We start from the raw sequence: 13,794 nt of genomic DNA, 5'->3' as shown, positions 1-13,794 counted from the left end.
TTCAAGACCAGGGAGTCCTCCACACCTGCCCGCCTCCTGTCCCCCCCAAAACAGTACTTCTGTCTTATCAGGATTCAACCTCAATCTGTTAGCCGCCATTCATCCTCCAACCGCCTCCAGACACACACACAGGACCGTCACTGCCTTCACTTGTTCTGATTTGAAAGAGAGGTAGAGCTGGGTATCATCCGCATACTGATGAACACCCAGCCCAAACCCCCTGATGATCACTCCCAGCGGCTTCACGTACATGTTAAAAAGCATGGGGGAGAGGACAGAGCCCTGAGGCACCCCACAAGTGAGAGCCCAGGGGTCTGAACACTCATCCTCCCACCACCACTTTCTGAACACAGCCCAGGAGGAAGGAGCGGAACCACTGTATGACAGTGCCCCCATTTACATGCGTAGAATGTGTCCTTTTATTTAAAATGCATCTCTGGGTTATTTGTGGAGCATAGGAATTCGTTCATCCCCCCCCCCAAAAATAGTTCGGCCCCCCCCACAAGGTCTGAGGGACAGTGGACTGGCCTCCTGCTGAAAAAGTTTGCTGACCCCTGAACTAGACCAACACCAGATCCCATCCAGTCTCACTCTTGTGTGCAAACCTCATAAGACCTATGGTTTTCTTTCACTTGGTTAAAACTTTCTCAAAACTATTAAATTGTTTTTATCATCTGTTGCTATTTTACTGATTTTTGCTTGTCAAAAAAATATGTTTATGCTATACTGTTTTTGTAGTATATTTCAGAACCAAAAGTAACAGGTTTCCAGAGTGGAAAAGATGTTCTGGGACTAAAACTTGCATTTTGCCTGACTGTTGGCCAGTTCTTTTTAATTATAGTTTTCCTACCACAATTTGCAAAAGGGAGAAAACAGTAATATACTGGAAAGCCATTCTAAGTTCCTTATTTAAAGCAAATTAAATTTCTCCATTGATAGAAACTTGAGTTTCCAGTGCTTGATCAAATATATTTCTGTTTATTAAAATTCACCCCACATTTAAATTTCTTTAGCAAGAGAGAGCAGCTAATCCCTGTAGAATCATAGAATTGTAATGTTGGAAGGATCCCCAAGGGTCAACTTGTCCAGCCCCCCCCCCCGCAGTGCAGGCATCTCAACTAGATCATGCATTACAGATGGTCATACCACCTCTGCTTAAAAACCTCCAAGGAAAGAGAGTCCACCACCTCTCATAGGAGTCTGTTCCACTGTCAAACAACTCTTACAGCCAGAAAGTTTTTCCTGATTTTTAGTCAGAACCTCCTTTCTTTTAACTTGAATCCATTGGAGAAAACAAGCTTGCTTCATTCTCCATGTGATAGCCCTATATATCTTTGAAGATGGCTAGAATGCACACACACACACACACACAGAGAGAGAGAGAGAGAGAGAGAGAGAGAGAGAGAGAGAGAGAGAGAGAGAGAGAGAGACTGCTCCTCATAAGGCTTGATTTTCAGACCCTATATCAGAGCTTTCCAAACCTTTCATGTTGGTGACACACTTTTTAGACATGCATCATTTAGTAACACAGTAATTCAGTTTTGCTAGCAAACCGGAGGTTAAACTAACCCCTTTCCAGCCCCAGAAAAAGCACCCAGGGAGCATTTGCGCAACACACCTACAGACTGCAGCTGACACTCTTAACGTTTGGTGACACACAGTTGAGAAACCTTTGCCCTTGATCATCTTGGTTGCCATCCTCTGCACATGTTCCAGCTTGTCATTATCCTCCATAAACTGTGGTGCCCAGAACTGGACACAGTACTGCAGGTGGGTCTGACCAAGGCAGAATAGAGCAGGACTATTACTTGATCAGGACACTATAGGGTCAGTCTATATCAAGTGATCCAATTCCCCCCCCCCATGTCATCCAATTTTCTTCATATTTCGTACACTTGTTGAATGATCTAAATTAAGTTTAAATCTAAAAATTTAAATTTTTAATCCCATTTTTAAGTTATGAGGGATTGAAATTTCAAAAAATTGACAAGTTTAGCCTTGCTGGACTGCACAAAAACCTTAAAAGCTCAGCCCAGAATTGAGATATTTCAAAACTAGAATAGCAATCTCTTCAGAACTGCATAGGCTTATTATGATATGTCATATGATGGGCTTACTTATAAATTTTAAAGTTAAGTTACACAATTTAAATTTTTACTAAGTGCTTTAAAAAATTAATATGATTAAAATTTAATATTTCTAAAAGCTACCTGCAAAAATTTCATCTTGGGATCTCAATGGATCACATTAAAAAAATATTTTGTACATACATGTCTGCCTTATTGGGTTGTGTTTCAGATAAATATAACAGAATAAACAAGACTTCAAACTATAATATCAGTTACGGTGCTTCAGGCATTTCTTTAGAAAGTTATTCCTGTTAAAATGTATCTGAAAAGCTAGTCTGGGTTCCAAATGGAGTGATAGCTTGCAGTTGCATCATAGAATTAACACTTTAAAATTCATTACTTGGGGTAAAATTGTAATCCTATTAATTATGTGCTGACCTGACATATAGACAATTTTCCTCCTGGAAATTAACAATGATGATGACATACACACCTTAGCAGGGAGGGCATTCCACAAGCGGAATCAAAACGGAAGAGGACCAGTGTCAACTGGGCAGCCCCTGGCAGCACCACCACCACCACCTCACTTGCTGAAATATTGAGAAATATGCTCTTTTAGGTACTTGGGTCCCAAGCCATTTAGGACTTTATATGCTGCAACCAATACCCTAAGTCTGGCCCAGTAACTCTCTGTCAGCCAGTGCAGCACTTTCAGGATCAGTGACACTGGGTTCCCTTTGGCTGGCCCACTTACCACCCCAGCAACCTCATTCTGTGCTAGCTGCCGCCTGCATGTCACCTTCAAGGGTAGCCTCCTGTAGAGTGCATTGCTGTAGGCAACCTAAGGCCCATGGGCCACAAGCGGCCCATGGGGGTCGTTTAACCGGGCCACTAGCCGCCCCTGAACCAAGCCGCCCACTCAGTGAGTCCCGACGCAGCACGACGCGGGGACTCTTGACCGCATGTGCTCATGCGCACGCACGATCCGGCCCACGGAGGGATCTCCACTGGAGTGAACTGGCCCAGGCGAGGTAAACCTTGCTGACCCCTGCGTGTAGTCCAGTCAATGAGCTCAGACAATGACAGCCAGGCTATCTTGGTCCAGGACCAGCCATAGCTGATGAATCAGCCAAAACGGCATAAGCCAGCTCTTAGCCACAGAAGCCACTTGAGACTGCAATGACAATTGCAATTCAGGAGTACTCCCAGATTACAAATCTCTTCCTTCAAAGGGAGTACAGGCCCTCCCAGACATAAAACCACCCACACAGAACACTTCCATCTTGTTAGGATTCAAAGGTTATGCAGAGAGAAGGCTACTCAGGCAACAGGGCTTACTGCCCCATTTCTTTCTCTGCACCCAACCATCACAAAGCTTCTCCTGAGTCATGAAGACCCTCAGGAAAGAATTGGGAGTGTCTTTCAGGATACTGTACTGACATGCCTGTCTGTCTGTAATTGAGATGCAACCCACTGTAAGTAAATCATCTCTGTTACTTCCACATAGTGGCTTGTTTTCCTCATTCCAGTGTAAAACTTTGGCTGGAAATTGGCCTTATTTAATGCTATTGGCTGCATTGGGAACCTGGATTCATGATTTTATTAAGTGCTACACACATGAGATACTTTTTTATTGATTTTCTTTACATCTGTGTGGTTTCATATACATTTTTGTGTCATACAGCCACAATCTTTACTTAAAACGTTTCATGCGGGGCCTGACTGTAGATTGTGTCTTAACAAACCGTAACAGCTGTTATTTACTGTATATAAATAAGCGTATTTATATGCGTATAAGACTACTTTTTAACCCAGGAAAATCTTCTCAAAAGTCGGGAGTTGTCTTATACGCCATGTCATATTTCTTATACGGCGAGTATATCCCAAACTCTATATTTTAACTGGAAAAGTTGGGGGGTCGTCTTATACGCCCAGTTGTCTTATACGCCGGAATATACGGTACCTGTGAGTGCATAGGTCAGATTTATACCCTGCCTAGCAAAATGAGCTTCTTGGGTACATGATTTGAAATTGAAACGTGCTGGGAAATGCTACATTTTCTTATCATATGTGTGCTCCAAATCACCACCATTCATTGTGCCACTTCTCAGAATTGTCAGGTTGCATGTATATGTTTGTGAGACTTAAGGGAGTTTGTTATGTAACTTTGCATGTAACATGTAATTAGTCCACAGTGTCTGATACAATGAATTCCATGTTTGTAACTTCTCCTTACTACCGTTGCGTGAACCTTTTATTTTCAAGTACATGAAAATTAAAGTTACAGGTAGGTAGCCGTGTTGGTCTGACGTAGTCAAAACAACAACAAAATTTCCTTCTAGTTGCACCTTAGAGACCAAATAAGTTTGTCGTTGGTATGAGCTTTCGTGTGCTTGCACACTTCTTCAGATTAAAATTAAAGTTAGAAATATTCTGAGGGAAACTGAAATGTTACTTTTTGTCCATGGCATAGCTCAGGCATCCCCAAACTGCGGCCCTCCAGATGTTTTGGCCTACAACTCCCATGATCCCTAGCTAACAGGACCAGTGGTCAGGGAAGATGGGAATTGTAGTCCAAAACATCTGGAGGGCCGCAGTTTGGGGATGCCTGGCATAGCTGCTTCTAGTGGCAGATGGCCACAATTTTTTCATCCCAGAATATAATTGGGCATTCTAATCTAGCATCATTCCATGGGGATATCTGGGGAGAAAATATGGCAGCCACCAATGGGGTCTCTAGTGGCAGAGTTGGAGTGTAGAGGTCCCAGTAGGGATGTAACTGGGAACATGGATAGAATGGAAGACTCGGGGAAGTTTGTAAAATTACAGATGTGATAGATACGTGTGTGTGTGTGTGTGTGTGTGTGTGTGTGTGTTGTGAAAAGGGATGGGAGATTGCACTGTAGTAAACTGAGAAGGGGTATCATGTATTTTGAGCAGTAAGAGGGGCAAATCTTCCACATTGAAGGTGTTGATAGAGGACTAATTCCAGTATGTGACAAGAAGCTTCAGAGATAAGCCTGCAAGTATTTGGACTAGAGTGAAGAGGATAGGATGAATTTTTGCTTTGTGTTATGTAGAGAGAAGCACTTTAACACAAATAGAATCTTCTGCTTTTTGTTCATCATGTTTAGTGATGAAAGAAGAGGCTTATGCCTGTTTAACAGGGTGAATGTTGATGCCAGTGGATACTGACAGCAATTTTGGATGTAAGACGATCGTTTTCTTGTATGCCAAGTTTGAGATGGCAGTTAGATATGGAATGGGATGTAAGAAGGATCATAGGTGGAAAGGAAGAGCCGTGTGCCATCATCATATAGATACCCTCATAGAATTGAGTTGGAAGGGACCATGAGAGCCATCTAGTTCAAACCCTTGCTATGCAGGAATCTTTTGCCCAACATGGGAATCGAACCCATGACTTCAATCAAGCAATCCCTTGGATTAATCTGTTCCAGACGGGTCCGCAGAGTACTCAACCTGAAGCGTACTTAACTCGAGGTATGAGTGTAATTGGTTCCAGAAGTCCGTACTTAACCTGAAGCGAACTTTCCCATTGAAAGTAATGGAAAGTGGATTAATCTGTTCCAGACAGGTCCGCGGAGTACTTAAACTGAAAATACTCAAACCGAGGCGTACTAAACCGAGGTATGACTGTATTTAGCCAAGGATATAAAACTTTCCTAAAGGTGAAGGCAGGATCATCATCAGTGTACCATGGATTAACAGTTGGCAGAGGTGGGTCACTTGTCACTTTACCAGTTGCAGGAAAAGTAGTGTAAAATTCAGGGAGGCAATTGATTATTTTCTGGCTCCACTGCTGGATATGAACGTGTTTGTCATTGATCTCCATATCTATTTCACTTTGAGGATGCTGAATAATTGTAACACTTAAACCATGGAAAGAGGTAATGGGCAGTAGAAAATGACTGATTGTGTTCAATGTGTATCTATTGCTGGTGTTACAGAAATTTTGGATGTGAACAGGCTGCTTGGATGAGTGAAACCGACCACCTGTCTCCTTGATCCTTGCCCATCCTGGCTAGGCAATGGGCTCTGTGGGGTGGTGAATGCTTCCCTCTATGAGAGAGTCTTTCCAGGCCCACTTAAAGAAGTTGTTATTAAACGGCTTCTTAAAAAACCATATTTGGACCTGGCCCTCATGGTCAATTATCACCCAGTCTCAAATCTTCCATTCCTGGGCAAGGTGATTGAGTGAGTGGTTCCTGAACAACTCCAGGCACGCCTTGAGGTTGCAGACCATTTGGATCCCTTCCAATCAGAATTCAGACCCCATCATGGGACTGACATTGCCTTGGTTGCACTGGTCAGTGATCTTTGGCATGCTAGGGACAGAGGGGACAGCTGTTTCCTGGTTCTGCTGGATGATCTTCTAGTGGCTTTTGATACCACTGATCATGCTTTCCTTCTGGACCATCCATGGGAGCTGGGGGTACTGGTAATCAGTGGTTCCACTCCTTTCTCCTGGGCTGTGTTCAGACCCCTGGGCTCTCACCTGTGAGGTGCCTCAGGGTTCCATTCTCTCCCCTATGCTTTTCAGCATCTATATGAAGCCGCTGGGATAGATCATGAGTGAGTTTGGGCTGGGTGTTCACCAATATGCTGATGATACCCATCTCTACCTCTCCTTTAAATCGGAACCAGTGAAAGCAGTGAATGTCCTGCGTGAGTGCCTGGAGGTAGTTGGAGGATGGGTGGTGGTTAACAGATTGAGGTTGTATCCCAACAAGACAGAAGTACTGTTTTGGGAGGACAGGGGCAGGAGGGTGTGGGGGACTCCCTGGTCCTGAATGGACTAACTGTGTGCCTGAAGGACCAGGTGCACAGCTTGGGAGACATTTTGGATTTACAGCTATCCAAGGAAGCAATCTCCTGCTTGGACTTTTGCAATGCACCCTATGTGAGGCTACCTTTGAAGGTGACTCTGAAACTACAACTAAATCCAGAATGCGGCAGCTAGACTGGTGACTGAGAGCAGCCATCAGGACCACAGAACACCGGTCCTAAAGCATCTACATTGGCTCACAGTATGTTTCTGAGCACAATTCAAAGTGTTGGTGCAGCCCTGGCCAGGAAGTTTTTAATGTTTGATGTTTTATTATGTTTTTATACTGAATGTGCTGGAAGCAACCCAGTCAGATGGGCAAGGTTGTTGTTGTTTAGTCGTGTGACCGACTCTTCGTGATCCCATGGACCAGAGCACGCCAGGCACTCCTGACTTCCACTGCCTCCCGAAGTTTGGTCAAACTCATGTTGGTAGCTTTGAGAACACTGTCCAACCATCTCGTCCTCTGTCGTCCCCTTCTCCTAGTGCCCTCCATCTTTCCCAACATCAGGGTCTTTTCCAGGGAGTCTTCTCTTCTCATGAGGTGGCCAAAGTATTGGAGCCTCAGCTTCAGGATCTGTCCTTCCAGTGAGCACTCAGGGCAAGGTATCAACAATTAAATTATTATTATTATTAGGCATGAACACACAATTTTCCATGTATTGTTTACACAGTACATTTGTTACTATGGCTTATACTTTTTGCACTCAATTATATATAACACTCAGACCAGATGAGACAATTCATCTATATATTTTTTCTTGAATGACAGTGTGAATCATGAGACCTGTATACAGTAGGAGGGGTGTTTCTCTCTCTGAAACATGAAGTACACTGTGAGTGTTTTCTTTCACATTTGATGCTGTTAAATCGAATAACGGAATGAAGTTTTTATGGTCATATTTGCGGTGGGGTGGACTGGATGGCCTTTGGGTACACCTTCCAAGTCTACACCTCGTATGATTCTGTGGTTCTATGTTTTTTTTGGGGGGGGGGTTGGCGTAATCCTGATGTATATTTTGCTTTAGCGTGCTTAGTTTGGCCAGAATCAAGTATACACTTCTGGAGTTAATGCTAAATACTGGTGAATGAGCCACCATAGCTGCTAGAGGGCCGTGAGAATTTGTGTTCTGGGCTTCTTAAACTTGTCTACCCATGTACTGAAACCAAAGTGGCTCATTGGTTGCCAGATGTGAGTACGTTGGCATTATTTTCAGCTCTCCCACCCCACTAACTTTGTTTCTCAAGCTATTTAGTATCTATGTGAAACAGCCAAGTGAGTTCACAGTGATTTGGATGGAGTGATTGGGACTACAATTCCCCTCGTCCCTGACCACTGGTCCTGCTAGCTAGGGATCATGGGAGTTGTAGGCCAAAAACATCTGGAGGGCCGAGTTTGAGGAAGCCTGGGTTAGCACGCACACATGCTCTCTCTCACACACACACACACCATAGAACAGCAGGGCAGTGTATAATGAGAAAAAACAACATTTCTGGATTTGACTGCACAAATAGGAATGGAAAAACTGTAATACAGTGCCCCCAGTTCCAGTCGCACACTATGAATCTAGGAGGTTACTATTGTCATTGGTATCAAAGTTCATAAGAGTAACAGGGCCATACTTCCCTGCCCCTCTCTTAATAACAAGGCTAATATACTCTTGAAACCTGGCCTAAATCCAGTTTGAGGTGGATCCAGATAATCATTGTCATCTAGGAATACTAGAATTGCTCCATAACCACCGTCTTTACCACCTTTCTCAAAAATAAGGGTATTGGTCAGTAGTTATTAAACACCATTGTGTCCATAGTGGGTTTTAAAGGAGTAGCTGCCTTTTTAAGGGCGGTTGGCACCTCCCCATCATGCAGTGATGTGTTCACAACACCCTAGACACACCCAGTCACCCCACTGTGGTTAGCTGTAGACAGACAGAATGGGCAAATGTCCAGAGCGCATATGTTTGGCTCTATTTCTTCAAGTATCTGCCCACATCTTCAGGCCACATCAACTGGAAATGGTCCCATAACAATGAGCCAGACACTGCATGGGAACTCTGATTGGATTTGCTATAATAATAACATCCATGTCACTATGAAGTTCAGAGATTTTGTCCTCGAAGTATAGAATCACAGAATTGTACAGTTGGAAGGGACCGGAAGGGTCATTTAGTCATTGCGGGAATCTTTTGGTTAACATGGGGCACGAACCCATGACCCTGAGATTACGAGTCTCATGCTCTATCGACTGAGCTACATATATCAGGGATAAAGTCCCTGGCAAGCGAGTAGCTGCTAGTTACCCATGTGTTCTAGGAGTCCACCCCTTGAATTTGGGCTAACTAGTCTCTGGACTACATGGAACAACTCTGCCAGCTCACTTCTCAAGGGTGTGATGGACATGGTGAATTATGACTTTGCTGCCTTCGCCGCCATGTGGTAAACACGACTACAGGTGTTCAGTCAACTTTGGAGTAAGATTTTAACCACTTGCAGTTAAGTATCCATCCATGTGATGTCCAGTACTAGAGAGGACCCTTGAGAGTGAATCTATTTACATTAGATTCATATAAGGTGGTAGAAATGTTGAATCAGTAACTGGGCCCAGTAATGGACTGGATGACGGTCAGTATACTGATAAGACAAGAGCTGTTGGTGGGTGGCTTGTCAGTACTGGTAGGCAGAGTTCAAATGCTTTGAGTTGTACTTCCCATAAAGAAGCAGGTTTATCAGTTGGTGCTCTAGATCTAGCTTTGTTGCTGGAGGCACAAGTAGCCTCTGTGGCATGAGGTGCCATTCATCAGTTTGGCTGGTGTGCCACTGCTGGGACAGAGCCTACATTTAGTTATCTCTGCTTTGCTGGCCTAGAGATTAGACTACTGTAATGCATTATATGGGGATGCGGGTGACGCTGTGGTCTAAACCACTGAGCCTGGGGCTTGCCGATCGAAAGGTCAGCAGTTCGAATCCCTGTGACGGGGTGAGCTCCCGTTGTTCGGTCCCAGCTCCTGCCAACCTAGCAGTTCGAAAGCACACAGTGCAAGTAGATAAATACAGTAGGTACTGCTCCAGTGGGAAGGTAAACAGCATTTCTGTGCACTGCTCTGGTTTCTCCAGAAGCGGCTCAGTCATGCTGGCCACATGATCCGGAAAAACTGTCTGCGGAAGCGGACAAATGGCGGCTCCCTCGGCCTTTAAAGTGAGATGCGCGCCACAGCCCCAGAGTCGTTTGCATTGTCAGGGTTCCCTTTACCTTTACCTTAATGCATTATATGTTCAGTTGCCTTTTGAAGGCAATTGAAAAATTACATTTTCACAACAATGTCAAGTGGATGACCAGGCAATGGATTTCTCTGTGGTGGCAATCCAGTTCTGGAATACTTTCCTCAGTGAGGCTTTCGTTGTACCTGCTTTTAGGTCACCTAGGTGCTTACACTCCGAAGCAATTTAGCGGAATAAGAGTTGCCTAAGTTTTGGTGCTGCTCTATCACGTGCTGTTGTAAGTGTTGCTGGTGTTATTTGATGCATACATTATATTCTCTTGTATTTTAAAATCTTTATTGTAAAACTGTATTTGGGAAATTTAGTTGAAGGTTGGATCTACTGTAATTAAAGCTAAGAGTCAGGAGGGCAAGTAATGGGATGGAGCTTGTGTACATAGTTATTGTGCTTCTGCTCCTCACCACAGTATTTGTGCCATCCTTGTACAAAAGTCTTAAGCATCTTGCAAACAACATGGAGCCAAATACTGCTGTTAACTTTTATTCTTTGCTTTAATTTATTTTTAGGAGAATGACATCTTCCTGGGTTGGGAAAAAGGAGCTTACAAGAAATGGGGAAAGAGTAAGAAAAAATGCTCTGATCTAACACTAGAAGAAATGAAAAAGCAGGCTGCTGTTCAGTGTCTTCGCTCTGCTTCTGATGAAGTAAGAATTAGCACCCTTGTTTAATCCTATGTAACTTCTCATTCTTAATGTGGTATTGGGGTGGATAAATTTTAGTTTTGTAATGTTGGTAAATTTCAGTTATAGAAAGCGTCTCTTCAAAATATCCTAATTGAATATGAAAACTTAAGTTTAATCTTTTTTTAAAAAAAAATAAGAAACTTCATTATTATTGTTATTGCCATTTTCATACAGAATGGTTATTGACTTAAGCACATACAAAACACAGTAAGAATAATGAATGTAAAAATACAAATAGAAAAATGAAATGAAAATACAGAGGTGAGGGGAAAATGGGAAGCAACGGAGAGTGCAATGCTGTGTACATTCATCACATATAAAAAGAAAAAGGTGAGTCAAGTTAGTTCTCAATAAAGCCTGTCCACCTATTTATCTGTGGAGCAGGGGGTTTTAGTGGGCTGTGTGGACAAGTTAACATAGGAGAAAAACTTATACCATCAAAGTGGTCTATTTTTGGTGAACAATTAATGACTCTCCATTTATGTGTCAGGTGTTCCCCAATGTCCCATACTTTTGCTAGCCACTCCTCTCGGAAAGGAGGTGAGTCAGATTTCCAGTGGGAGGCCACAGACACAAGAGATTTGTGCATGGTGGGTGAGTTGGTACTTGGCTCCAAGGATAGGAGTGATGGTGGAGATAGTTTCAAAAATTTGGGTCCAGAATCTCTGAACTATGCAGCGATCCCACCACATATGGAGCAGTGTTCCAATGTGACCACATCATAAATTAGAGCACCCTTTGCCAATTCTGGGTAGGTGAAGTGAAGTCCAATGCCATCTTAACACTGTTTTCAGTGTGGCTTCCTGTATTCTTACAGAAATTGTTTTAAGTGGGGGTTTAGACAACATCATTTCCCATACTTGTTCCTCTATCCAGAGACCCAGACCACTCTCCCATACTAATTGTAGCCATTGAGAAGAGCCTGATTCTATGCTAAGTAAAATTCTATACATATTGGAAGCCATGCCCTTGTTATTTGAGGTTGCATTAAGACCAAACTTTTTTTCAAAGAGGTCCAGATTTGATGAAGTGAAGGGCTGACCAAAGTTGTCTTCGGATTTTACCCCAGGAAATTTTTCCAAATTTTCTCTATCCAGTTGAGAAGCAAATTTTAAATCTAAATATTCATATGCCATTTTAAGTGCTTGCAGTTTTGTTTGGGTGCTTAAGCTGGTACAGTATTGAGGGTCTCGTTTGCTGTTTGTGCTACATCAGCTATTTGATTAGATAATATATCAATCTTGCTTTCAAGTGAATGCAAAGCAGCCACTCAGTCTGTTGCTAAAGACTTTATTTTATGAATAAACTCTCCTCAGTCTTTTTTATTATCTAAGCTGCTACAAGGTTTCCCGCCTTTTGCTTGTAGGCCCCTTGAGCCATTTTTCCCTCACAAGCTTCTGAGAGCTCTGAGTAATCAGGAGCTACAGCTTCCTACCAGTCAAGCCTTGCTAACTTACCTTTCAGGCCATGCAAGCCCTGCAGCATTACTTTTCAGGAGGGGTGCTGAGAAAGTGAAGAAGAGTGGTTGTTTTTGCAGTCATTCAAAGCAAATTCATTCCCAAGGGTGCTGGAAACTTGAAATCAAGCTGCCATTTGACTGCAGCAAGCCAAGGGGAGGGGAGGGTACATAGGTTGTATATGATGGGCATACAGTAGTTGAGTTTCAGTAAGACAGAGGTGATGATCAGCGCTCTTGGGTAGCTCCAAGATCTGCTCAAAAGTTGTGCAGTTTACATTCAGAGCCAAATTTAATCAATTTACGTCATGGTGCAAAGGAACCATCAGAAGCATTCTCTAAGGCCCCCAATTGTTCTTATACACATGATGTCAGGTGAGTGACAGTTGGATGTTGCTTGGCCAAAGTGGCCATCTTGCAGGCCATCTGGGATATGTGCTCCTGTTTAGGTGCATGGGCCAGTAGTTCCTCACCATTTTAGTAGAGCATGGGACATAGAGTGTTGTGCCAAAGGCTAGACATGTGCTGGAGCATTGGGTTGAATAAATGATTGAAAATACATTTCAGGTGGTAGACTAACAATTAATGAAAATAAGCAGTAGGTAACAAGGTGTAAAGATCAAATGAAATGCAGCTGGTTGCCCACCATCCCTCACTGTACTTCCATGTCTATAGTTTTAAATCTGAAATAACACTAATATTTCAAAAATTAGAGATTTGTTGGGATTGCCTTTTGATTACTTGGGATAAGATATATTGAACTGACCTTTTTCGGTTTTAAAATTAGAGTTCTTTGGGGAACTTTTGGATAGGTAACATGGCCCTCTGCTCCATTTCATTTTAGTTTGACCCCTATCTTTAAGGCCAAACTACACATTCTGCTGAGATTCCTGCCTGAATATTCCAGTTAGTTCCTTAAAAGCAGCTCCGGTGGCTCCAAATCTGAGCAAAGATGGGGAAATTGTTTACTCAATCACACTGCAACCAAAAATTAACTAGTTGGCTTGGATACAAGCCACTATTCTCTTTGCCAGCATTATCTTGGAGTGGGGGACACATGCTGAGACTCTTACGGAGACAATATATATGAAGCACTTTCATTACTTGAAATGTATTAAGTAAATGCCAAGTGTTCATTGTAAGTTTTTTTTTTATTACACAGAGCTCTGGGATTGAGACTTTAGTGGAGGAGCTCTGCTGCAGGTTGAAAGATCTCCAGAGTGAACAAGGTGAGAAAAACGTTTCGAATGCATGTCTTCAGAGTTATTTATTTATTTTTATTTAAGTATTTATAAACCACACTTTCATATAAAAATTTCACAGGGCAGTGGGGCTAGACCAGGCATCCCCAAACTTCAGCCCTCCAGATGTTTTGGACTGCAATTCCCATCTTCCCTGACCACTGGTCCTGTTAGCTAGGAATCATGGGAGTTGTAGGCCAAAACATCTGGAGGGCCGTAG

The 13,794-nt window shown here is 42.9% G+C and overlaps 1 protein-coding gene across 38 annotated transcripts in view; it reads left to right on the top strand.

The window, feature by feature from the left end:
* Positions 1-13,794, top strand: part of KIAA0232 (KIAA0232 ortholog) — a 52,585-nt gene that overhangs the window by 19,750 nt on the left and 19,041 nt on the right. For 18 of the 38 annotated variants that reach the window (XM_088675951.1, XM_035103330.3, XM_088675949.1 and 15 more), the window contains 2 exons: positions 10,701-10,838; positions 13,496-13,562. In XM_088675951.1, coding sequence (XP_088532077.1) covers positions 10,791-10,838; positions 13,496-13,562 — 115 coding nt within the window. In that variant the 5' untranslated portion in view covers positions 10,701-10,790. Of the gene's footprint in view, positions 1-7,401; positions 7,522-7,687; positions 7,752-10,700; positions 10,839-13,495; positions 13,563-13,794 lie in introns of all 38 variants that reach the window. The other 20 variants (XM_088675940.1, XM_060278145.2, XM_088675938.1 and 17 more) reach the window with 2 other exon arrangements.

This window comes from Zootoca vivipara, chromosome 8 (genome assembly GCF_965207765.1).
Source record: "Zootoca vivipara chromosome 8, rZooViv2.hap1.1, whole genome shotgun sequence".
NCBI classification, from domain to species: Eukaryota; Metazoa; Chordata; class Lepidosauria; order Squamata; family Lacertidae; genus Zootoca; species Zootoca vivipara.
The sequence above is the reverse complement of the archived record's forward strand: the minus strand, read 5'-3'. Positions and strand labels throughout refer to the sequence as shown.